The following is a 27,105-nucleotide window of genomic DNA, read 5'->3' as shown; positions in this document are numbered from 1 at the left end:
AAAAAAGTTTAAAATTAGTATTTACAAATGAATCAATGCCATTAATAGGGAAAAAGTAAATAGGTATAAAAAGGCAAAAACTAAAGGAATAAAATAATCTATTAGATATTAAGAATATTTAAGTAATGGCTGAATTCTAGCTTAACAAAAAGATCACAGTTTCTAATCTAAGACGAGTCTCAGCATGTTGATCAAAGCTGGCCCTGAACTTCCAATCCCTCTGCCTCAGCCTCCTTCCCAAGTGCTGGGACTACAGGCCTATATCACCAAATCAAACTAAAAACACCTCATAAGTTGTTATGTTGCTGTGACTGAATGGCCAGACTCCCCTTTACAGTCTTCAATAAATTAGCGTTAAAGTGTTAACATACTCACCTAAATTTTTCTCACTTTGGGCATAATCTTTATATTGCATACCCTAAAAGAAGAAAATTCATTCTGATTTTTATCTGGTAAAATGTGAAAGTATGTATGACCTGTGGTTTCTGCACTCCTGTGGGCATTCTCATGGGGTCTGCAGAGTGTCCCTACAGCTCCTCCTCAGGAGCTTGGTTAATCTCTAGTGAAAACAAATACTTCTTACCTCCACTCTCTACTTCCCTTCCCTTCTGAAATCACCTCCTCAGAAGCATGTGTACCTTCCTGCACATACTCATATGCCACAAAAGCCCCTCTCAAGTAGAAAGCCTTTGGGACATAAAACTTTCAACAAGCCTACTTACCACTCCATTATAGTAGAGCTCAGTCACTCGGACATAATCATCAGTGGTAAAGTCAGGGGCACAGATACAGTCATCCTCATAAGGGCAACCTTCCAACAAGGTATCATCTGCCAAAGTGAAGTCTCCCTCAGGAAAATCATCCATGGTGTACAGTCCTAAGGAGACAACACACACTCAGATCAACCATCGCCTAAGGCAGCATGGGCAGCAGCAGTTTTCCCTGTGGTGTATCAGAAAAATATCTGGGGCCTGTATCCTAGGGAAGCAACTCCAATCAGAACACTGAGGTCAGAGACATCCCTAATCCACTCACTGTTCTTTTTCTAAACAGCTTAATCGTCTTCTTTTCTACTTCTCTTTTCTTTAGGTTCACATATTCACCAGCTCTACTCTGAACTCAAGATATACCTGTCTCCCTTAGGTAGAAGGGCATCTTACTCTGTATGTGCCTAGCAAACTATGCCTTTAAAAAGTGTTTGCTGAATGTAGAAATGACATTCTCCTACTGTGTACTTCCGTACACACTACATACCATACCCTAAAATAAACCATTCACAGCATACAAACTGCTATATTCTCAACCATCCTGACTCTACTGAGAAACCACTTCCTGTCAGCTGCTCGTATGTCCCTAGTTCCTATTCATCTCTCAGTAAATCTCTTCTTGGGCAGAGGGCAAAGCTGGAGTGGTTCACTGTAACACTCTGCTCTCCATGGACGCATCCAGACCTACCATCCTAAGAATCCCTGCTTGCTACTCTCTCAACTACTACAAGCACAGCCAGTGCTCCTACTTCATTTTAGCAAAAGACATTTTTAATATGTATTTCAGTGGAGGAAGAGGAAGACTAGTGTGAAGTTTTAGGCTGTTTCTCCCCCTAAAGAAAGTTCAATAGTGAGGATTTTTCAAATTAGAGCTACAGTATCACTGAAAACTCAGCATTTCATCACTTCTAGTTCTTGACAAGTAATCACACTCTCTTCTTTCCATCACCAACATCATCATCATACCCTCCCCTGTCTCTTCCAACTCTACTGTTATTAGGTTTATCTTTAAATAGACCATCCACACACATATTTTTTCAATCAAGCAGATGTTCAGTTTGACTTGTGAAAACCTCACAGTATCAAAAGTGAAGAGCAAGCACTGTACCAAGTGCTTTATATTAAAGGCAACTTCTCACTAATCCTCACAGTCACTTTTCACAGTACACTCACATCACCATCTCTACTGTACAAACGGGAAAACACTTCAGTACCATTAAGTAATTTGCTCAAGGCCACCAAATGAGGGAAGACTCAACCCCAGTGCTCTGGCCTCACGATCTCTTCTCTCACACACAGTAATTCACCACAGCTACTTTTCCTTATCATGAACACTGGCAATCAGTCTTCCCTCTTCCAAGTCCACCATACCAGCCATATTAAGGCCTATGCTGATGATGCCTTCTCAGAGTGTTACTGCCTACCTCACCAGGCTCCTCTTTCCCAGGGCCACTTCTCACACCAGTATCGACTGTCTAAGCCAGTTTTAAATCCTCACTGATCAACTCCGCTCTGACCACACCAGCAATCATTACAGCTGTCTTCTTTCCCATTGCCTCCTAGTCTTCAACCTACCCAAGAAATTTTCTTCCTTTTTCTACTGAGTCCTCCATTTTCACTCACTTTTGGGTTCCTACACTTTGGTTCCATTTCTACCATTTGAAGGAAACTGCTCTGAATAAGGTCATTAATGACTATCTACAAATAAAATGGTCACCTGTAACACCTGAGAAGTTTACTTGTTCTGCATGAACAACACTTCCAGAGTTTAAGGAATTTACATAATAGCTGGAAAAAATAAAGACACCACAGTACTCAAAATAAGGCACATAATATGGAATATATTAGCCTCAGAACATATACTTTTAAGTTCACATTTTTTTTTACTATGAATACAGAAAGAGACAAGAACTGTCATAACCCACAGTCACCACCATTTTTAAGTAAAGTAATTACAATACAATCGGACGACTCAAGCCACTCTGACATGATGCTAATCATTGAAGTCCAGCAGATCTCATGGTAACACACACAGCAACAACTGTACTGTGATTACAATGCTGGTGTAGGTTTCTAATGCTCCATTTTGTTTAACTAGAGAGGCAATGTGGCAAAACGGTTAAGAGCGTGAATTCTGGGGCCAGACTGAGTGGACTGAAACCCTGATGCTCCCATTGCCCGGTGTGTGATCTTGGGCAAGTTACTTAACTTTTCTGTGCTTCAGTTTCTTCACACACCAAGTGTGAATAACAAATACTATCTTCCTGACTAATCGGTTAATACATGTAAAGTGCTTTCACGATACCACGCATGTTAAGAAACACAATAAATACTAGCTGTTATTAACAAACACTGGAGATGAATTTTTAAAATCTATTTTTAGATGATTCCAGCTAAAAAGTCTACCTTAATTGTTAAATCCAAAGAGCACTTTTCAGCTTGGACTTACTTGGCGCTGCGGACCACCTCCTCCTTCTGAGCACTCTTCACATGGACTCCAAAGACCGTCTTCTGGTTCTCCTCCTATTCGTCTGGCTGCTCTTCCTCAGTCTCCTCCACGGGCTCCTCTCTCCACTCCCGCCACCCAATGTCAACTCTCTTTTCTTCTCATCTCACTCTCTGAGTGACCTTATGCACCACGCCCACGGCTCAAACCAGCACTTTCTGAACTGTCATCATCTGCACAGCGGCACCAGTTTTGCCATTTCCATTCACTGTATGTATTTTCACTCAGTATTTCCCTTTCACAGTTTACGTGACCTAAACAATAATGTCTACGATATCACAGGTTTGATGCACAAGTTTTTCCACACACATTAGATTACTACTAAAACCCTTCAGATGTTTATGTACCATTTAAATTAGCTCAGGTAGTACTACTATAGGAAACACTGGATTCCAAATTTTCAAATGCTAAAGATTCCTTAATCTTTCCAGGCTGAGCCACATCTCTCAACTTCTAGAACATCCGTGTCAACTGCTACTAGATCTTAACCAAAATGTCTCATAAGCCCCTCAGATTCAGGAAGTTCAAAGACAAACTTGTTTTTCCTCAAAAGAGAAAAAGACTCAAAAGGAGCCAAGTTCTTTCCTCTTTCTATATACTATTTATCAATTAACTGCTCTAAATGCCAAATAGTTATCCAAACCAAAAATGTGGAGGAAACCAAAAACGCAGGTAATATTGACTGCCCACATTTCAACACAACTTACCTACACGACTACTGCTCTAAAAGCAAAAGCCACCTGAATGAACCGCATGCGTCCTTTGTGCCCAATGCCAATGCCTTGGTCAGACCTTCATCTTCATCTCTTCTCTAAACTAAGACAACAAGCCATCTCCTAAGTGGTGGCTTGCTTTCACCTCAGCATCCCGTGAAGCTGAGCCTGTCACCTCACTGTTAGGTCCACTCAACAGCCTCTCCTTAGCATCAAAGAGCACTCTTTCCCTACAACATACAGGACGAGACCGGGTATAAGCCCGCTCCTGCTTCTACCTCGTCACGCCATGACACATGACCTACACTCAGTCACACTTGGCTGCTGTTCAGTCCTTAGCAACTTTATTCTGCAACCACAATAATGCCCACCAGTTCCACTCAGTTCAGGAAGTATTTCCTGGTCCCCTCAAGTTCACCTTTGCTCTGTAAGCTTAGAGCACCATGCCCACATCACTGGAAGCAGTTTTCCTATTACTTGATCATCATAGGCTTATTTATCTGTTACATCACTATGGGTCTAGAGGATAAACTGTAACAAACTCAACACATTATAGAGTTACTTAATATTTTCCTTTAGAATGTCTTAACCTACAGCTTAATTTTAAAATTGTTTTAATATAAATTTTTTTCTAATACAAACTAAAACTAACATAGTTAAATACTAAAATAAAGGAATTTATTAGATACTAAAGAACTCTACCAATGGGGAGAAAAAGCGGATGACAGGTTTTATTTTGAGACAGAATCTCACTATTGCAGCCCTACCTAGCTTGGAACTCACTATGTAGAACAGACCAAGATGCCCTTGAACTCACAGAGATCCACCTATCTCTGCCTCCCAAAGTCTGGGGTTAATGCTGTGTGACCTCAGGTCTGGCAGATCATTGATTTAATGATGATGATGATGATGTTTTGTCTATTCATAGACAAAGGAAAACATTTAAAGCTACCCTCTCCCCCCAAAAGCAACAAAAGCTCAAGTTAGAAACTAAACTGACACCTAAAAGCTAGAGGCAGTGGTACCAAAAGACATAATGAATCCGGAAAGGGAACCCTGGACCAGGAGCCCAATGTGTAACTTGAAAATGGGTCCAGTTAATACCCCTGACTCCCAGCCAAAACTTATACAATGCTTTCAGAAATAAAGTACTCCCAAGTTAGACTCAAAGATGAATCAAATTGTTCATAACCAATCATCATCAAACAAGGATGAGCAATCCATCATGAGAGACAACAGAAAACAACAAGCAATAATGTTAGAAACCCCCCACCAAATTTTCAGACAAGAAATGGCTAAATCCAGTATACCGAACAGCTACAAACTTAAAAATGAACACACAACACGAGACTAAAAGAATGACTAAATATGACTGAAAAGGAAATCACATAGAACTTTTAAAAATAAAATAAGCTGCCGGGTGGTGGTGGCACATGCCTTTAATCCCAGCACTCAGGAGGCAGAGCCAGGAGGATCTCTGTGAGTTCGAGGTCAGACTGGACTACAGAGTGAGATCCAGGAAAGGCACCAAAGCTACACAGAGAAACCCTGTCTCAAAAAACCAAAGAAATAAAAAAATAAATAAATAAAAATAAAATAAGCCAGGAATGATGGTCATGCCTGTAATCTCAGCAACTCGGGAGGGAGAGGTGGGAGAATCCAAGTCCAAGGTTAACCAGAGCTACACCACAGGACCTTGTCTCAACAAACACAATACAGACAGATGACTGATAAGTAGGTAGCTAGGTGCTAAAAGTGAATATATATATACATATATATATATACATAATTAAATATTTAAAAGTTAAAATAAATTAAAAAGACTAGCAGTTAAAAGGAAAACTTGTTAATCAGAAGATAAACTCATTAAAACTATCTAGCACCTATGAGAAATGAAAAGAGGAAAAGTGATCCAGAAAAAAAATGAATACACATATGTCCTGTTAAAACTTCAGAAGAACAGATAAAAATCAGACATTATTTAAATAATATAGGGCTTTGAATCTTCTAGATCTAATGAAAGGCAAAATTCAGAATTAAGACAGACCATGTATCAAAACTGTTTATTTAAAAAGTAAGGGATAGAAAGACTGACGGCTCAGTGGTTAAGAGCACTTTCTTGCTTTTCCAGAGGACCAGAGTTCAGTTCCCAGCATCCACATCACCTGAATGGAATGCCAGCACCAAAGCATCGAATGTCCTGTTCCAGCTTCCAAAGGCACCTGTAAATATATGTGGCATATATTCACCACACAAGCACATACATGTAAAAAAAATCTAAATAACTATTTTTTCAAGTGATGGCTAGGACTGGAGAGATGGTTCAGTGGTTAAGAGCACTTTCTTGCTCTTCCAGAGGTCCTGAGTTCAATTCCCAGCAACCACATGGTGGCTAACAACCACCTATAATAAGATCTGGTGCCCTCTTCTGTCATGCAAGCATACATGCAGGCACAACATTGTATACATAATAAATAAATAAATCTTTAAAAAAAAAAAAAGTGATGGCTAATCCTGGATGTAAACATGACTAAATCTGGATTAACTAAAATCCAAGCATCTGGGTAGCCTGTGAGGGATTTTCTTGATCTGAATCATCTGAGGTGGGAAGACCCATCCTAAATCTAGACCACACCTTCTGATGGGAGCCACATAAAAGGACATGGAAAATGAAAGCCTTTGCTTGGCCTGCTTGCCCCGACTTGAGCTGGCAAGTTCATCTCTCCTCTTGCTGAGGCATTCCTTTGCTGGTATTAGAACTTACACCTTTGGGATTCCAACACAGACCGAAGACCAACTCCAGATAGGGAGTGCTGAGACAGGCAGTCTGGTGGACTGAACTACTATCCCATTATCACAGACCTTTCCACTGGCAGACAGCCACTGTTGGGCTACCTGGACCACAGCCTGTAAGCCACTCTAATAAATCCCCCTTTAAAACACACACACACACACACACACACACACACACACACACACACACAAAGAAACTCATCCTCTCTTTTCTGTTCTGTCCCTTTAAGAGAATTCTGAGTGATACAAGTAGTGTATTTAAACTTAAGAGTAGATGGGCGGTGGTGGCCCATGCCTTTAATCCCAGCACTCGGGAGGCAGAGGCAGGTCGGAACTTTGTGAGTTCGAGGTCAGCCTGGTCTACAGAGCAAGATCCAGGAAAGGCGCAAAGCTACACAGAGAAACCCTGTCTTGAAAAACCAAAAAATAAAATAAAATAAAATAAACTCAGGAGTAAAATGACACTCCCAAAGTCAATCAAATGCAGCTAAAGTAAAATAATATTTTCTTCAAAAAAGTATAAATAAAACTGGCAAAAGACTACACATCTTTGTTATACTAACAGAAAAGAGATGCAAGAGCCTTAAACTGTATCAAAATGACTTCTCTAATTCAAGGGTAAAATAAAAATGATTTTAGATAAAAAATGAGTAGACCATCAATCAAGAGATTTGAACTCTATAGGAGTTTCTAAACCTAACAATCAAAAGATATCTTGTCTGATAGGCTAAAAAAGAAAAATCCAAGAATATATTCTCTATAAGAAGCACCTAAATTATAAAGAATCTAAAATAAAGTAAAAGAAAAAGAGTATTCTGGGCAATTTCTACCAAAAGAGAGACTTTAAAGACAATTTAAGGTTGGACAATGACAGGGTACAGGTCCAACACACTAAGAAACCAAGCTTGCATACATCTAATAAAGGAGTCTCAGCATCCACAACAGGAAAACTGTTGGGACCACTAATAAGTCCTGGATTAATAATATTCTCCGTCTCCTAACTACTCTACTATTCAGTAACTGCAGCCAAGTTTGGTCAAACGAGCAGGTAAAGACAACCCTGGTCAGCCTGACTCTAGTTTGGCACACTAAAGAGACATGAGAAGTCTTGGGTAAGTAGGATGAACAAAAACTAATAAAGACTAAACAACCCAATTTCTAATCTTTATATCTAACAGATTATAACAATTACAGAATGCAGACTTCACACATGCACATAAAACATTAAAACTATTCATAAACAATTATTAAATTCTACATTAACAAGACCATAAAACATGAGTAAGAACTGTTTTCATAAAGATAAAATACAGACCACATTCTGACAATATAGTTAAGAAATCAAAACAATGAAAAAAATCAGCGTATTTAACAACAATGAAATAAAAGCCAAAGATAAATTACTCCTTTGCCAAAATAATAAAGTAGATAAACTTCTGGCAAGACTAATTAAAAAAAAAAGCCAGTTATGCTGACTCAGGCCTGTAATCTCAGCACCCAGGAAGCTGAGGCAGTAGGATTACCCTGTGTTTGAAGCTGGCCTGGACTATCTAAGTACCAGGACAGCACAGGATACAAAATAAGCCCTAGTGTCATCAAAACAAAAGAAAAAGAGAAGGGGAGAGAGAGGCAGTATAAATAATATTCAAAATGAGGAGAGATAAAGGCAGGACATGCAAAGCAAAAAATCTTTAAGTGATTAAAATGCCATGAATTTGACACTAATGAACTTCAAAATTTTGATGGATAAACAAATTTTTCAAACTACCAAAAGGGAACTGAAAGAAACAGAAAACATGAACAATCCCACTACAGTTTAGCTGCTGCTAAATGTGCACACACAAGAAGGATATACTTAAGTCATTGTGTAAGAAAATTCCATCAAATGTTTAACAAACTGATGGCTCCAATCCAAACTAACTACTCAGTACCTTACTTGGGAGGTTGCTGTGACCTTAATGTCAAAATCAATCAGTCAAAAAAGGAAAATGAGAGGCCAAGTGTGGGGGTGCACACCTTTGCTCCCAGCACTCAAGAAGCAGAGGCATGCAGCTCTGTGAGTTTGAGTCCAGCCTGAACTATATCAAAGGTCTAGACCAGCCAGGGCTAGATAGTGAGGTCTCAAAAATGGAGGGGGGGGGGGGCAATCTGTTTATAGAACGGTGCAAAATAATAAATAAAACATTATCAAACAGCCCAGCAGTACATTAAAAAGAAAACCTTAAGGCCAATTTGGATCTATTTCCAGAAAGAATTTAAAAAAAATTAATTAAAGTCCATTATTTGTGGTTGGGCGGCGGTGGCGCATGCCTTTAATCCCAGCACTTAGGAGGCAGAGCCAAGTGGGTCTCTGTGAGTTCCAGGCCAGCCTGGTCTACAGAGCAAGATCCAGGACAGGCACCAAAATTACACAGAGAAACCCTGTCTTGAAAAACCTAAAAAAAAAAGTCCATTATTTGGAGGTCTGAGAAGGCTCAGCGGTGCTGCTCTTGCTGAGGACATGGGTTCACTTCCCAGAACCCACATGGTGGCTCACAACTGCCTATAACTCCTTTCCAGGGGATCTAACACCCTCTTCTGGCCTCTGTGGGCACCAGGCATGGAAGTGGTACACAAGATATATATGCAAGCAAAACAACCATACATATAAAATAAAAATATTTAAAAAAAATAATTTGTAATCAGTTTCACTTAATGGTTCGGAGAAAGGTAGAAACAAAATTTCAACAAATACAGAAAAGCATGTAAAAAATGGCAGTCTTTCCTAACATGACATAGTTATCTACAAAACCTCCCAACAAATGCTACAATTCCTTTGAAATTGGGAATGAGACCTGTATGTGCACTATAATCAATTCTAATGAACACTCATAACCACTTCCACTGAACACAATTTTGAAAGTATGCCAGAATACACACACACACACACACACACACACACACACACACACACACACACATATGCTTGCACATATGAACAGGAAAATAATTGGAAAGGAAAAAAAATAAACATCACCACTGCAAATGACAGAAAATCCAATGAATTTCCAAAATATGAGAAATAAAATACAAAGCAGATAGTTAAAAATCAGTATTTTAAAATATGCTATAAATTTTTATTTACTGATTATTGTTAGCAAATCTTGAAGGGGGTGGGGGTGTGGGGGGATTATTATTTATAACAGCAACCAATTTCAATTCTTCCAAGAACTGATTGGATTGCTTTCAATTAAGCCCCAGAGGGCTTTTCACAACTGATTCTTAAAGGTCAAAGGTCCAAGAACAGGTAAGACTCAAAGGTTTCCCACACATGAAGATGACTGAGGGGCTAAGAATGCAGCTCAATGGTACAGTGCCTGACAAGGCTCAATTTATTAAATGACCCAGGACCATTTAACAAATATTAGAAATAGGTTTTGTTTTTGTTTTTGTTTTTTTAGCCAGTTGTGATGCTGAATGCCTGTATCTCAGCACTCAGTGAGTTCAAGGCCAGCCTGGCCAAAACACAGAAACAGATTTCAGGTAAAGCTACAGTGACAATAACTAAGAGAGTGTGGACAGAAATACTGATAAGGGTTAGGTGACATGAAACACAGAAAGCTAGCCCCGAAACAGATCAATACACAGGAACTCAGCAGGCAGGCAACGGGTGCGAATCTGCAGAAGCAGACTCAGTACACAGAATAGAGGGGATGAGCACATGAGATAAAATGAATGCGTATCACTAACTCGACCTCATTCACAAATGAGTTTAAGTAAGAAAGGCATCATTTTAAAAACGTCTAGGGCTAGAGAGATGGCTCAGAGGATAAGAGCATTGACTGCTCTTCCAGAGGTCCTGAGTTCAATTCCCAGCAACCACATGGTGGCTCACAACCATCTGTAATGAGATCTGGTGTCCTTTTCTGGCATGACATGCAGACAGAACACTGTATACATAATAAATGAATAAATAAAATAAACCTTTAAAAAAAAGTCTAAAAGAAACACAGAGCAAAGGACATTTCCAATTAGATTACATTAAAACTAAGAATTGGGATCTAGGATGTAGTTTAGTGGTAGAAAATTTTTGTCAAATGCATGAGGACCTGGGTTTTTTCAATGTACATTAAAAAAAAAAGCTACTATTCATCAGCTTTAAAAGACAATTCAGTATTTTTTAAAAGTGGGTGAAAAAGCATGGCCATGTTTTTTACACAAGGGAAATACATGATGCATAAATATATGAAAAGATTCTCAATCTCATTAATAAATGCAAATTTAAATCACAATGATGCACCATATCAAACTACTGCCAAATATAAGAAATCTAAGGTAAGTGTTGGATAGGTTGCAAGTTAACTGTAACTCTCATATAATGCTAACCGGAAGTATGTAAGTTGACAAAACTATGAGCTAAAACACAAGTTGGTACAACCACTTCAAAACCGATCTGAAATCACTTCCTGAAGTTGAACATTTGCAATCCTTAAGGACCAGCAATTCTGCCCTAGCAAACAGCTTCTGATGCTGGGTACTCCACCCTATTTTTTGTTCACAAAGCACCAAAAATGCTTTTTAAAATTACGTACTTTCCACATGCTGCTAGCATGTCTAAAGAAGTTCAGCACTGAGTTTAATTGCAAAGGATAAATTTCTAGAGTATTGTAAGGACATTTTAAAGTCAAACTATGATTCTTCTAAACGTGTAACTGGGCCAGCAAGATGACTCAGTGGTTAGGGGCACGTGCCACCAACCCTAACAACCAGAGTTCAATCCCCCAGATCCACATGGTGGAAGGAGAGGACTTCACACTGTCCTCATGCATGTACCACGGCAGACTCCACACAAGAAAAACAGGTGTTGAAATGTTTTAGGTATTATAGCTACTTTTACCATACAGTTGAGTTGAATAAAAGTAATTATACACACTGATAATTAACAGAAAAAAACCAATGATACCGATGTCCTGAATAAGTGGATAGAAGATGTACTGGGATTAAAAGAGGTTTTTCCACATTGTATATTAACATTTTAAATTATTTTTGCTTTCCTACTTGGAGCTGTACCACAGTTCTTCCAAGTGGGTGTGCTGTTTACTTTTCTTATGGAAAACAGAATAACCAAAATGCTCACCAACAGGAAAATGCATAAACTGCATTCTAATACACAGTAATTCCAGTGAAGAATTAATGACTTACATCTGCACTGAGTATTAGTAACTTAGAAATACAGCATTGAGTGAAAGCAAGTTTCAGAAGACCACACCCATAATGTCTCTTACTCAAACATAGAACCCATACATACAATTCAGTGTTGAACATACACAAAAATCTGATTAAAGTGTTTAAAATACAAGAATAACATGAATTCAGGATAATGACCTCTGAAAAGTGAGCACATCCAATACTGGTCAGGCTGATTCTTGGACCCACTGTTAGATTTGTAAGTGTTCAATGGTTTTACTCCACAGCCTGCAAACATGTTACATGTATTCTGAATACACCAACTACTACATCAAGGAGGAAAGGATTTAAAGAAAAAACATCATACCTTTAAAATGCTTTTAATTAAATCAGTTCACTTGCTACTAGAGGTACATATAACATCCCATGAAATTCTATCTTTACATCAACCATAGCAACATTAGATAACATAACATAAATGTTTGTTGGAATTAATATTATAAAGACCAAATTCAATAAAGACCGAACCAATTAGCTATGAGAGATTAACCCATTTGCTGTCACACGGCTAGACAGAAGACAGGCTGTAAGCAAATTTAGCAGGAAGCTAAAGTCATAAAGAAGATGGTCAGTAAAGAAAAGAAAAAACCGTAGTTTGTTAGCAAGCATGTGAGGAAATGGGCGTTTTCAATATCAATGATTGTAAAAGCTGGTACAACCATCTCGAGAGCGTCTATCGTATCTGGTTAAATGGAAGACACATATGTTCTACCACCCAGCAAAACTATGACTAAGTGTACTTCTTAGAGAAACTCCAAAGGTGTTCATAACAAACAGGTACAACTATAGTCATTGCAGGACTGTTTTAAAGAGTAAAGACTGTAAACAATTCCAAAATCCATCAAGAACAGACTATAAAATAAATTATGGTACATTCATACAATGCAGTGCTACACCAACAATTATAATAATTCAAAGAAAGTACAATTGTTCGATTTATTCATATATATCTCTCAAAATGTGATGCTGAGTGATAAAGCAAGTTGCAAAAACATAATTTTTATCCCTTTACTTTAAAAACCAATACTATGTATTGTTTATATTCACCATTACCGAATTATAAATTGTGCACGGAAATGACACACAGAAACCTCAACACAGTGGCTATCTCCAGGTAAGGAGGGGAGAACTCTCAGCACCTCCAAAACTTTTTAAGTGTTTTGTTTTTTTGTTGTTGTTTTTGTTTTTTTGTGGAGGATTTGAAGTAAATTTGGCAAGTAATGATAATAATAATAATAATAATAATAATAATAAAGAAAATGTCTGGCTTGGTTAGATCTGCCTATGTTTAATCTTTGAAGTATTCCAGAAAATTAAAAGGAAAATTAGGCAACAGTAAGGAAATTGAGCAGGAGAGAAACAGGCAGAAACCGCAGCCCTTCAGCGCAAAGCACAAACCCTTGACAAGCACCGTAGTACCAATTCAGTCCCTAAAGGGGTTTTTTTCCTTTCTTTCCCCGTGTATCCTTGTAACAAACCCGTTTTTCTTCCAATAAAACACAAATTTTTTGAAGTAAGTGTTCTAACTAGAGCTGTGGCTGTGAGAAAACCGCACAAGAGAGAGCAGTAAAAACCTGTACGATTTCAGCCCTGGTTCCCTCGCCAGAATCCAGAGATTTATATGGCTGCCATAAAACACCCTACAATAACCACTCAGTGTTTGCAAGACGGCCTGGTGAAAAGACATGAGCGTACACTTGAGAGAGGACTGGCCAACTGAAGGACGTTCAGAAGCTAGAAGCTTCTGCAAAAGCAACCGTGCACGGGTGCCAGCCCACATTCGGCTTCATTTGGGTTCTTTGTCCCCCTAGTCTGCCCCCTCCCCGCCAAGCCATGGCTGCACAGGCTTTAGTGACGTCGCCACCCCTGCGCCGCAGCAGCAGCAGCCCCTGCAGCAGTCTGGAGGGCAAAGGATGCTCCTCCACGGCTCCTGGAGGTGGGGGGCAGCACTGCGTCCCTCCCTGGTCCTCCCTAACATCAGCGCGTGCGAACGCAGGGAAACAGCGCGCACGCACACAGACCAGGGGGTCGCGCGCCCGCGCGCTGCAGAGCCCTCGCGAGCCAAACCCCGCGCGCGCCGCAGGACCCCTGCGCAGCGCACCTTTGGGGACACGCGGGGACGCACCCGCGCGCCAGCCCGCCCGCCAGCCCCTGCAGGATGCCGCAGTGGCGGGCGCGCGCGCCGGGGGGCGGGGGGCGCGCACAGCACAGGGGAGGCAGTGACAAAGGTGGGGGGGGGGGACCCTATCCAACAGAGACGAGGACGCCCACGCCATCGCAGGGGAAGGGCGAGCCCAGGAACAAAGCCGGGCCAGCCGCGGACACAGAGGCGCGTCCCCGCGCGCCCAGGACGCGGCGGCCGGCGGCCCGGCAGGGATGTCAGCCCCTCGCGTTAGGGGATGCGCACACCCAAAGCCCACTCCTACCGTGACGGGACACCCGAGGACCCCACCCCACCCCACCCCCCGGACAAAGGGGACACACCCACTGGGGGGCAAGGGCGGCCACACCCCCTCCGCGCGCGGGCGCCCGCCTGCCCGCCTCGGCGAGACGCGCGGCGGCGCGCGGACCCACACTCACCACACACCCACGCGGGGAGGTGTGGAGCGCCCCGATGCCCGGGCATCTCGGCTGCGGCGGGACCACGCAGACACTTCCGGGAGCCCCGCCGCGCACTGGAGCTGCACTCACCCGGGCCCGCAGCCCGCGAGCCCCGGACGCGGGCCGCCGCCGCCGCCGCCGCCGCAGCCTCCGGCCCCTCCACGTCAACCAGCCCCGCAGAGCCAGCGAGCGAGCGAGCGAGCGGCCAGCCGCTCCGGAGGCTGGCGGGTCACGTGGGCCGGCGGGGGAGGGGGGGCCGCGCATGCGCGGTCGCCGCCCCGCCCCCTCGGCTCGGCGGGGGCGGGTGGTGAGTTTGCGCTAGCCCCCGCGCTGTGCGCCTGCGCCAACCGGAGGGGCGCCTCCGAGCCCCCGCTTTTTCCTCGGGATTTTTTATTTATTTTTTGCTCCCACTGCGGCAGTCTGGTCGGCGCCTGCGCGAAGGGCTGAGTGCGGAGGGGCTGCGGGGGGGGGGGGGGGGAGAAAGGGTGGGCGTGGGTGGATGATCGAAGGAGCCAAGGTCGAGGGCCTCGCTCCTTCCCGGGGACCGAGCCCCTCATGACTCCGGACCCGGTCCGGCCCGGGCCTGGCCCTCGCCTCGGGCTGTCCCGAGTCGGCGCAGTTTCCCCCGCAGCGCGCGCTCCCGCCGCCCCGCCCCCCCCACTCCCGGGTGCAGGGGCGCGCGCGCGCACGCGGAGGGGCCCGGGTTGGGGGCGCGCGGGCATCCGCAGTGTGTCCGCGTCCCTGCCAGGAGGTTATGTAAGGGACTGGTGGGGAAGGGAGGGGGCATGTCTGACGACGACTGTGCTCCTTCTCCGCAGATGGTCTAAGGCCACAGGGAAGGAAGATGGTGGAAAACTCCCCGTCGCCATTGCCCGAAAGAGCGATTTATGGCTTTGTTCTTTTCTTAAGCTCCCAGTTTGGCTTCAGTAAGTACTGGAGTGATGGATGGCCAGGGCATCTCCTAGTCCTCGAGGACCAGGAGAGAATGCGCGTGTGTTCTTAGACTGTGCACACGTGAGCTGCTGATTCCACCTCTGCCTCTTCTTAAGGAGCCCTGGAAGGAATCCGCTGTTTGCCCAGTGTTTATGTGTCCAGTACTAGGTTTAGTCTCCGATATTTATCCAGCACCAGGCTCGACACTAAAGCGAATAAAACCTGGCCCCTGCCCTTGAGGTCACGGTCTTGTGGAGAAGTATAGCAAACCTACAGCAATGCAGCATGATGAATTCCCTGGGAGAGCAGTGGGAGCCTGAGAAGTCAGGTCAGCTTCCTCCGGGGCACCCCCTGACAATTTTATCAGAGAAGAATAAGGCGATGGGGAAGGGCCATGGGAGAGTCCCTGAATGAGGCCTGGGAAGGTTTGGGTGTGAGGGGTTTATAGTTCCGGGGCAGCATGCTGGAGCTGAAGAGTGTAGCTAGAGAAGTCAGGTGTAAAATGTACACTTTACCATGCTGCATCTACTCTGATCCCCGTAATGGCCCATTTTATAAATGAGAACATGGAGGCTGGCTTAAAAAACTAACGTGACCAACTCACACGGGGAGGACCAAAGTCCCTCTGCAAAATGTTGGGAAAGTATGAGGCAACCAAATGGAAGAAAATTAGATGCCCACAATACAACGTTCTGAAATCTTAACTGAAAAGTTTTAGCTCAGCTGTACAGCCTGGTCAGTGGAATAAGTCAGTGGGATGAAGAAGTTATAACTGAGTTCAAATTCTGGCTCTTTCATGGATTCCTTGTGTGGCCTAAGAGTGTTTGACTTACTCTAAGGGGATATTGATAATGTTCATTGTTGATGTTTTGCATGAGGTGATCCTGTGAAGTAGGCACTGTACTGGTGTCCTCAATTTGAAGGTGAGAATACTGGGCTTAAGTAACTTGCTCAAAGCCACAAAGCTAATAAACAGTAGGACTGGAATTAGAACACAGGCATACTGGTGGACTTTACTGCCTTTGTTGACTCTTGTATTAACTCGGGTATTTTATGTAAAGTACTTAATGCAAAGAAACAATGTTTAATAGGTGTTAGCTATTATTTTGTAAATACCTATTCAAATAGTATTTTAAGGATTAGAAACTATACAAACCAGTTAAATGAGTGTCAAAAAATTAATTCAAGAATTTATTAAGCACTTACTGTGTACCAGGCAATGTTATAAGCCAGGGAATAGCAAAGCAGCCAAGCCCTGTCTGCTTCCATTGCGTTTTCATCCATGGTTGGAGAGTCTGGATAAGGAGCATACGAAGGTCCCTCTCCTGTACTGTATGCTGTCTTTTAGTGCTCAGTCATTAGCACTTACCACAGTGTAGGGAAAAGAGTTTAACCATCCTTGTTCAGCACCAATGCATAAGGAAAGCAGAAGAATCTCTTCAGGATTCAATGTATTCCACAGTCTTGACACACTAAGCTCTGTAACACTTTATTCTTAAGGAAAAAATGACCCATCATCACTGATGTAGTTTGAAACTTGTCTTTACCACAACCCGGGTATAAAATTTACACACGTATCTCAGGACTGTTTGAGGGTTAACTGCAGAGAAGTTCAGAGCCTGCGTATTGTCACTACACAGAGACAGCCAAAAAGGAGGCCGTAGACTCAGTATTAAGGGAAGGAAGATCATATGTAGACAGTCAGAACCAGAGGGGACAAGTTCCCCTTTAAGCAACTAAGTGCGATGACATCTGACCTGTGGAGAAGTATTGAACATACAGCATGTAGAAACAACTCACTAGATGCTGTAAAAATAAGTTGCTAAGAAGCAATGTGTCCTTTGACTGTTTAATACAGTGTGAGAGCTAAGAGACTAAAAACTTATTAATATGGTAATTATGGTAAATATTACAAGAATGGTACAAACAAGAAGCTAAAGATGCTGAAATCTGAGAGTCGAGCATGCCTTGGGAAGATTCTTGTTGTATCTGAACCATATAAACTGGATTATGCCTTACTAACTTTTCTCTCTTCCCGACCCTCTTTATCCCGCAGTACTGTATATTGTATGGGCTTTCATTCCCGAATCTTGGTTAAACTCTCTAGGCTTGACTTACTGGCCTCAGAAGTAAGTTTAATATTTCTTTAATAAGGGTAAAACTGTACTGTTTTGAAGGATCATAGTCTTCTCTAAAACACACACCTTAAATCATTATTGTTTTAAAATCCATAAGTAATTGTGTTGAAATTGAAATTGTGTTTTATTTTTGTGTCGGGGAGGTGTAGTGGAGTGGGAGGGTGTTCTCATTTGTTTGGCCACATTTGTGTGTGAAGGTGAACATGTTTATGTTTGCATGTGTGTGTAGTGGTCCCGAGTTGATGTGGGAGTCTCCCTTGATCCTTCTCCACCTTAATCGTGGGGGCAAGGTCTCTCACTTGAACCCAGAGTGAAACAATGTAGTCTTACTAGCCAGCTTGCTCCAGGATCCCCTGTCTGCCTTCTACTGCTAGAATTGCAGGTGGGCCACCACACATACCTAGCAGGTGCCTGGGCTCCCGGGATCCAGACTCTGGTCCTCACACTGGAGCAGCAAGTGCTTTAACTAGTGAGCCGTACCCCAGCAGAAACTGAAAGTTTCTTCAAGGTTATTAATATATCACTAATTAAAGATGGTGGTGAAAACACATTTGTCTCCATTTCCTCCATAAAATCTTTCTAAAATTATACTGTTGCTGAAAAATCTTTTAAAGGTGTAAGCATACAGAGATAAAATAGAATAGCAGACAAAAGATACTAACAAAACTTTGGGATAGTCTTTGAGATAGAAGAGTCTGTTTTTTCCATGTGCTAGAGGAGGAGAGACATCAAGAGTATTTGTGCCCTGGAATTCCAAAATGGCCTCAGACCTTGGAAACATCAACCTCTCTTGGCAATGGTAATTGTGCGTTAGACAGGAGATGTGTTTAAAGAGCTGACCTGCTGACTCCCCTTCCTTACCTTAAGCCTGGAGGTCGCCCCTGCCCTCCCCTGCAGAAAATAGTTCAATCCTATGGAAAGTGTGGTGGAGAGTCTGTAGTCTGGAGGTCACCGGGATTACCTGTGAAAAGGAAGCACAGGGGCCTGTAATAAACGAACGTCTGCATGGCTAAATAGCAAGGGCCGGTCCCTCCCTTAGCACCTTCCCTTGGCTTCAAGTTCTATACCGCCCTCTCCCAGAGAAAGATGGGAGGTGCCTTGCTGAGAGAGCTGACCAGGGTAAAAGACAGGGTCTGTCATTTCTGACCTGTCTGCCATCTCTGCCCATGTGCACACCTTATTTCCTGTCAACTTCTTATCACTTGGATTTTAAATATGGACTGTCATAAATCCTAGACATTAGGAGAAAGTCTGTCCTCAAATGCAAAAGAAAGAAGAGACTCAAAGAAAACGGAGCTAATGTCAGCCACAGAAGGAAAAAAAAGTCTAATCAAGGATGAGAAAGGCTCCTGAGCAGCATGCTGTCCAAGGAAATGGTTTTTTTAATTACCAATTGAAAAGTTATAAGCATGCTAAAACTAAAATGCTACCTAGAAAGTCGATTGTTACACAGAAGAAGAGTAAGCAGAGATGGAAAACAGGAAGTGTGATGTATAAACACTATTAGACGTTCTAGGAAGGGGAAAATAGGGAGGGATTTTTAATAGTAAATAAAACCTGGCAAGATAGAGCACTTAGTGAGCTTAACTATATTGAGAGGGAAATTGAGAAGCATTAAGAATTTGAGTCTGAAGTATTGAAAGATACTAGGAAAACAGACAGAAACCTGGAATTCCAGAAGAAGAAAACAGATACACTAAGATTCTCAGTTGCAGATGCTGTTTATATAGTCAGTTGTTTTTAAGTGCTGACATAATAAAAGTGTAGTGTAACTATAGAACGTATGTGGGAGAAGGAAAGGCCTCGTTTTCGTATTAGAACATCTAGAGAAAATGTCTGAAGCTGATGAAATCAAGAAATAATAATGTGGGCATGTTATATGGAAATAAGTACCAGAAGACACAGCTCAGATGTTGAAAGGGCTTGTTTGGGTGGACTAAGACTCCAGGGTCGGGATGGCTTGGCTGAGACAGGTGAATGCAGCCTAAACTCTTGTAGGATTACCGTGTACATCTGCTGCTTTAATAAAAATATAAATTTTTAAAGTATGTTTTGTGGGCTGGGTGGTGGTGGCTCACGCCTTCAATCCCAGCACTAGGGAGGCAGAGGCAGGTGGATCTCTGTGAGTTCGAGGCCATCCTGGTCTACAGAGCGAATTCCAGGACAGCCAGAGCTGTTACACAGAGAAACCCTGTCTTGAAAAAAACAGACAAACAAAAAGCACGTGTTGTGAGTGCCTCTTGGGAATTATGACCTCTTAACGTGTGTGTTAACCTGTGATAATGTTCGCTCCTGCAGATACTGGGCCGTTGCGTTGCCTGTCTACCTTCTTATTGCTGTTGTCATTGGTTATGTACTCTTGTTTGGAATTAACATGATGAGTACCTCTCCACTCGACTCCATTCATACGATCACAGGTAAGTTTATACATAAATCAAGTTAGGGAGGGTTAGAGGAGTGAGATGCTAATACTTCTGTCAGAAAAGCAGTCAGTGGACTGCAGAAACACATTGAGACAAAGGGATCCGTCACATTACACGAGCGGTCTTAACCAATCACAGAAATTACGGAAGGAAAATGCTTGGCTCAGCGGAGCTCTTCTTTTCTTGCAGATAACTATGCTAAAAATCAACAGTGGAAGAACTACCAAGAAGATGCCATCCCAGCATTAAGAGATGTTCCCATCAGTGAAGTAAACAAGATGTTCTTCCTTGGAGCTCGAGAACTTAACACCCAGAACTGAGCTGTGTGTAAATATTCTAACACCAAGCATGTACAAGTTTGGAGTGAATAACTTTGAAAATAATTATATTGGCTGTCCTTTTAATACCCAATATTGACATGTAAAAACATGAAAGTTGATTTCTTAGATTCAGTTCAAGTAAAATTGTAAATATTTTCAGTTGTGTTTTTAATTGACAGACTACAATACCACATTGTACTATAATCAACTTTGTGTCTGTATGTACACACATGCACATGTTTCTGTGAGTGGGAATGCACACATGTACAGTGTTTATAAAGGTCAGAGGGCAACTTATCTCCTCAGGAACCCTTTGAGAAAGGGTTTCCCATTGGCCTAACTTCACCACTTAGACCAGGCTAGCCCACAGCTTCCAGGGCTCTCCCTGTCTCTGTGTCCCATCTTGTCATTACTTTTATGTGGGTGCTGGAGAGCTGAGCTCTGGTCCTCAGGCTTTTACAGACTATATACTGTGCCCACTAAATCATCCTTCTCTACTAACATAAATATTAGTGCTTCCCATGACCAGGGACTGTTTAAGCATGGGAAGGGTATAATAGGAATCTATCTTAAGGGCTGGAGAGGTGGCTCAGAGGTTAAGAGCACTGGCTGCTCTTCTAGAGGTCCTGAGTTCAATTCGCAGCAACCACATGGTGGCTCACAACCATCCGTGGTGAGATCTGGTGCCCTCTTCTGGCCTGCAGTGCAGGCATGCATGTGGGCAGAACACTGTATACATAATAAACAAATAAATAAGTAAATCTTTAAAAAAAAAATCTATCTTAAAGAGCTTTTAGAGGTTGATTGATAGATAAGCAAATACTGTCTGTGAATGAGTGCTATGTAGAGCATTGAGGTTGTGTAGAATATTCTAGAAAGCACGAGGAGATAGTCTGGGTTATTGAGGAGACCCTCTTCTGTAGAATAACAAATAAATGGTGTCTTGTATGCAGAACACTACACAGCCAAGCAACCAAGAACAGCGTCTCCCGAGTCTTCTAACATGCAGCCAGGGTTGCAAATGACTGTCCTATCTGCTCACCCTGAGCCAGTGGTCCAGCAAGATTGGGGCTGCTACCTTGGAAAGAGCAGGAAGTGATCAGAGCTGCCACTCGTGTTCACAATATTCTTCTGTCCTCTCCAAGGACCAGTAATGGGCAGGCAACGTTTTTAAGGTAACGGGAGTGAGGAGTAGCCTTAGCTTCAAAATCGACTTGTCGTTCTGTCTCTACCTTATAAGGGGCTGTTTTCACATTATGGGCTGTATTTCTTTTTGAGGGTTATGATAAACTTAGGCTTCTCTCCACTTTAAATAATCTCAGGACCTGTTGAATAGTTTGTAAAAAGTGGACCCTCCAAAGAGCTTTCATGTGATTTTATGTATTACTTTTATAAATAATAAACCAGGGGAAGTGAGATGATGGTTCATTAGGTGAGAGTAATTACCAGCAAACCTCCCACCCTGAGTCTGATCCCCACCCACATGATGAAGAGAGAACCAACTCCCACAAGTTGTCCTCTGACTTTCACATGCAGGCAGTGGCGTGGGTACTCACACACACACACACCAAAAAATAAACAAGCCAATCTCTTTTTAGTTGTAAAGCTAATTTTGCCAATCATTACATTCTCACCACATAATGGTGTCTTGTTATACAGAGAAACCCTGTCTCAAAAAAACAAATAATAGTGTCTGGCCTCATGCACACACATGTGCATGCACACTCACGCACTCATGTACTTCATAAAAAATACTGGTATTTTCCAGCACAGAATTTGTGGCCCAAATAGAATCATCTTAGAATTTTGCAAATCTCTTTAATGCCTAGATTATGGAAGAAGCTGGGTCTCCTACCTGCTTCTTCAGTCGGGAACTAAACACACATCAGGAACCTTCTGGAAAACACTGCATACTCAGAATGATCTATCACATGCACTGTAATGGAGGGGAGAGCTGGGGTAGAGCATGTCTATCACATGCACTGTGCCTGGTTGAACAAGTATTCTAATATGGCACCTCTTGTCACAGGTACCAATGCCCCAAACAGTTATGTTCAAGCCTTGATCAGATCCATACAGGAGCCATTTGTAGTTCACCTTAGAAGGAAGGGGTTAACCCCTCCAGAACTACCTAAAGCCCAAAATAGGCAGACTTCAGTAGATAAACACCCCTTCCCTCCCCTCCCCCCAGGAGACAGTTCTGAGCCCTGTTCCAGCAGCTTCTCTGAAGGTCTGAAGAACTGAATCACAGTTGCCATGGCAACGGTGCTGACTCACCAGGCCTGTTCAGGCTTGTCTTCCAGCTGCTTGGCTCCCTCTTCTACCCACTCCTGCTCCCTGTTGTCGCTTTCCAATGAACCGCCCACACACAAATCTCTGCAATAAGCTGGACCTTCAGCAGAGACATTTTTGTGAAGATGTACGTCAGTTGTGGAGCTGAAGTGCACAAGTCATTCCCCTGCTACGTGTCAGAATTCAAGAAAGATATCTGAAAGCCAGATGTGATGGAACATGTTTATAATCCCAGCATTGGGGAGTTAGAGGCAGGATTCCCATGTTCAAGGTCATGCTTAGCTGAGCTTGAGGTCAGCCTGGGTTCAATGAAACACCCCCCCCTCTCTCACTCACACACACACACACACGCACACACACACACACACACACTCACACAAAGCTGTTTGCAAGAAACAGCATTTTGCAATAAGCTTAAGTAATAAGTAACATAAAAAAACTCCAAATAAAAAATATCAATTATAAGCATATTACAAATGGTTTTTGGTTTGTTTGTTTTTCGAGACAGGGTTTCTCTGTGTAGTCCTGGCTGTTCTGGATCTCGCTCGGTAGACCAGGCTGGCCTTGGACTCACAGAGCTCCGCCTGCCTCTGCCCCCATAGTGCTGGGATTAAACACCAATACCACCAGGCACAAATGGTAACAAAACCCTTCCAGTGATTAAAAGTCATAGGAAGAATGGAATCAAAAGTCTAGATAGAAGAAGGCTACCAGGGTTTCATGGCTTGGCATGACCGCAGCTTGTTTTGCTGTGTTTTTGAGACTCGTTCTGTGAGGTAGCTCTCGGATCTGATTGGTGCACATGAACAAGAACAGCAGACGTGTCCATAACTACCCATGTGGCCCATGGACATGGACCTTAATGCCTTATTAACACACAAGTTTCTGAGCACCAACAACGTGGTGGGAATATAGTTAGGGACCAAGAGAGTATATATATTCAGAACAGTGGCCACACAAAAATAGTTCTGGAACAAGTGTGTATGTAGACCAAGACTTACACATAAACAACATGGGGAATTTACATCCAGTCATTTAATAGCGGTCTTGAATTGTATCTGCAAATGTAACAAACTTTGCTCTGTAAATTACAGTGATAGGAGACCTGGTCAGAGCTGGACAACACCAGCCAAAGCCTTATAAAGCCTTACTCGGTGCCTGCCACATGAACCTTGTCCTATAGGTGGCCAACATTGTGACAACGTTGGCCACCTGTGTCAGAAATTGTGTTTATATGGGCCTGCCATAGCACGCAGCTGTGAGTCGGCCACATCAGCTGTTACAGCTGTCCTAGGAGGCCCTTCCTCTCCCTGTGACATCGGTCTCCCATGCCAACTCTTCATTGTTCCCCGAGAGACTCAGTCACTCACGTATGTGAAGGACACGGGCATCTGTCAGGGATGAAATTACAATGCCCGCCTTATGACTGACACAGCCAGAGTTCCAGATGCTGCCTGAAGTTCAGGCTAAAATCAGGCCTTCTTCCTTTAATCTGGACGTGAAGCTGGGCCTACAGACCTGAGGGTGTGGGCCACCACTGCGTGCTGAAGAAGCTGGGAGGGAACAGCTGGTAGTGCAGTCACCCTCTGGGTGAGTGTACCTCTTCCCAAGAGCACAGAGTGTGACATAGAGATGTGGCAGGGACGGCTCCCTCAATATGTCCCCAAGAAGGTAGAAGTATTTCAGCCACGTGGCATGGGTGGTCTCCTGCTTGCTCCAAACTGAACAATCAGTCCAACAAAGATTGGCATGGTGAAGCTGGGCGGTGGTGGCGCACGACTTTAATCCCAGCACTCGGGAGGCAGAGCCAGGTGGATCTCTGTGAGTTCGAGGCCAGCCTGGGCTACCAAGTGAGTTCCAGGAAAGGCGCAAAGCTACACAGAGGAAACCCTATCTCGAAAAACCAAAAAAAAAAGAAAAAAAAAAAAAGATTGGCGTGGTGAGCTTGAGCTTGTTGAACAGAGTCTGTCTAGTGGAATGATCATAGGATCAAGAGTGTATTTGTAAGATGCTACAATTTGCCACAAGACTGGAACTGAGCTTCCAAAGGTTCTAGGCAATTTACCCGCATCAGTACAGGGATTTTACTAGGCATACCCTGGTCCTCAGAATCGGAGGGATGAAGTGTAACAGTGTTGCATTTTTTCCAAATCTGATTGTGTTTTGATGCCCCACTCTGCCCTGTTGGCAAGAATTTCAGAATCATTTGTTGTGGGACATGCCTCCCCCCAATAGTGGGTTGTGTTTGCTCATTTTATCTGAGACAATAAGACAGTTCGCGTTTTTCAGTCTGTGATGTTCATCATCACTGCCTCTGTGACTTTGGCATGCCCATGAGGCCCATTTGTCCACCGCTGCCCTTTTCTCTAAGGACACAAGGCTTAGTGCTCATTTCCAGTAGGTGGCCAGCAGAGCACCCTTGGTCAAGGCTCCAGCCTGGGCACTTCACACTCTCTCTCAGCCTCTGTCCCCGCTCAGTCTCAGGACCCAGGATTGCTGCTGGGGTCTAGGGGCCTCTGGCATCTCCATGTTGCCCTCTACCTCCCTTTGAAATAACCCCCTATTTTAAACATGGTACACCACAGCCCGAACTAGAGGCCCTCTCTGTTGCAGCAGGGCAGTGGGACCTCAGTTTCTTCAGAGAATGTGGAGGGAAGGGGAAATAGTGCACGGGACTTACATGGAGTGCTTGGGCACAGCGCTCATGCCCGTATCCCAGCTCTTGAAGAGAGGCTGAGGCAAAACTGTGGTAAGTTCAAGGCTGTGTGGGCTACAGAATGAGTTCTAGTTCAGCATGGACTGCAGAGTGAGCCTTCGTCTCGAAACAAAAAGATGGAACGGGGCATGTCCTTTCTCAGCCCTCTCATTTCTGCTCACTGGCATGTGGATTTAATGGTGAATTTGAGATGCCTCCTTGGACTGCAGAGTGTCATAAAGAAGCCATGCAGAGACAGAACAACAAGGCAGAGCCCAAAACCTGTCACCTACTTGGATAAGACAGAACCTGCTTCTCTGTTGCTTTAGCCACTGTCCTTTTGGTTTGTCTAATTACAGTCCAAATGAAGCCAAACTAATGTAGCTCTCCTCAGGATTCCAGACAAAGCCCACGAACTTCCAGGAAGGCCTGGAATTCTATTCTCGACTTTGAAGTGGCCAAGAAGTATGTAAGAAGACCTTCAAATGCAGGTTCCTAGGTCTAGTAAGTCTGGAAGGTGTTAGAGTCTCCACTTTCAACAAATACCCTGGAGACATGAGATAGGCTGGGGACCATGTGCTGGGAGTGAGTGGGGTCTTCAGAACCAAAGCCTGGGTGGAGCTGGGCTCCAGGCTCCAGATCTTCTTTCATCTGCACAAGAGGTTGCTTCCTGAGCGGTTCCCATCCAGCTCCCTCAGACACACATACCTGTACTCAGGAGTGCCCACTTTACACAAGTGTTGCTCCGTGCTGAAGAAACCTCACCCCTGGGGATGTGATTCCAAGAAGGGGAGTGCAGAGATACTGTATTTCTTCTTTGGCCAATCTGTAGCAATAAAGGAATGAGCAAAATGTCAGGAGATGACTCAGTAATCACCATTTATGCTAATATAGGAAGTAAAGAAATAGTATGCACTTTTAATTTGGAAGTTTGAATAGTAACGAGGTACAACATGTTTATTCAACTAGCAAATGAACATGCATTAAAATGGCTAAATTCCAAGGAGAGAAGTAAAAAGAGTGTGTAAGTCTGGCTCTCTCAGGCCCGAGTTAAACCCCAGCCCCACTACTTCCACCAGTGTGACCTTTTGTAGGTTACTCTGCCTCTCTGAGCCTCAAGTTCTCAGTCTGTGAAATAACATTCACCTTATAGTGTTTGGAGAACAAGAAATCCACAAGATGCTGAAAGCCTGTCTTCCCTCATATGGCTCCCGCGTCAGAATGCTTGTTGTCTGTCCTCCTGGGGGACCACTGCCCCGAGCCCTGCGCTTCATAGTCACCCCCCTCACCCGTCTCTTCCAGTTCCCTGTGGCTGCCCTAAAAAGTCCTCTGAAGTTAGCAGCTTGCTCACAGCACCTTCTTGAGCATTCTGGAGACCAAGAGTCCAAGAGCAGTTCTGCAAAGACCAAGGTGTGGTTAAGGATGAGCGTGCGGCAGAGGCCTTGGGGACCACACATCCCTTGTGGGGCTACGTTTCTTAGCTGTGGTGCCTCAGTGGTCTCTTTGCTGTCTTCACTGCAGCATGTGTCAAATGTCCCTAGCCTTCCTCCTACCAGGGACACCGTGATTAGAGTCAGGGGTCCCTGCATAATCCAGGCTGATGTCATTGTATAGATAGTACTCAATCACATGCTTAAAGCCCCCTTTTCCTGATACAGTAACTGTGATGGTTAGAATTCATTGTCAACGTGATAGACT

The 27,105-nt window shown here is 43.4% G+C and overlaps 2 protein-coding genes across 13 annotated transcripts in view; one reads left to right on the top strand and one right to left on the bottom strand.

Annotated features, from left to right (window-relative positions):
• Window positions 1-14,778, bottom strand: part of Ttc3 (tetratricopeptide repeat domain 3) — a 106,805-nt gene extending 92,027 nt beyond the window's left edge. For 7 of the 10 annotated variants that reach the window (XM_052741258.1, XM_052741254.1, XM_052741255.1 and 4 more), the window contains exons 1-3: window positions 14,586-14,748; window positions 723-877; window positions 376-418 (exon numbers count right to left, since the gene is read on the bottom strand). In XM_052741258.1, coding sequence (XP_052597218.1) covers window positions 376-418; window positions 723-877; window positions 14,586-14,631 — 244 coding nt within the window. In that variant the 5' untranslated portion in view covers window positions 14,632-14,748. Of the gene's footprint in view, window positions 1-375; window positions 419-722; window positions 878-3,216; window positions 4,566-14,585 lie in introns of those variants that run through there. The other 3 variants (XM_052741259.1, XM_052741264.1, XM_052741263.1) reach the window with 3 other exon arrangements.
• A 25-nt stretch (window positions 14,779-14,803) lies between these two features.
• On the top strand, window positions 14,804-20,576 carry Pigp (phosphatidylinositol glycan anchor biosynthesis class P). Of its 3 annotated transcripts, none has more exons than XM_052741266.1 (5): window positions 14,804-14,913; window positions 15,425-15,532; window positions 17,596-17,668; window positions 19,976-20,094; window positions 20,290-20,576. In XM_052741266.1, exons 2-5 carry the CDS (start codon window positions 15,451-15,453, stop codon window positions 20,418-20,420), a joined length of 405 nt encoding a protein of 134 aa, XP_052597226.1. In that variant the 5' UTR covers window positions 14,804-14,913; window positions 15,425-15,450; the 3' UTR covers window positions 20,421-20,576. The 3 variants fall into 3 exon arrangements, with proteins under 3 accessions (XP_052597226.1, XP_052597225.1, XP_052597227.1); XM_052741265.1 differs by lacking the exon at window positions 14,804-14,913 and adding an exon at window positions 14,921-15,053; XM_052741267.1 differs by lacking the exon at window positions 14,804-14,913 and adding an exon at window positions 15,656-15,867 and having other exon boundaries at window positions 15,107-15,532.
• The last annotated feature ends 6,529 nt before the right edge of the window (window positions 20,577-27,105 follow it).

The sequence above is a fragment of the Peromyscus californicus genome, unplaced genomic scaffold (genome assembly GCF_007827085.1).
Source record: "Peromyscus californicus insignis strain IS unplaced genomic scaffold, ASM782708v3 Scaffold_16__1_contigs__length_79575227, whole genome shotgun sequence".
Lineage (NCBI taxonomy): Eukaryota > Metazoa > Chordata > Mammalia > Rodentia > Cricetidae > Peromyscus > Peromyscus californicus.
This window is presented reverse-complemented; position numbering and strand designations above follow the sequence as displayed.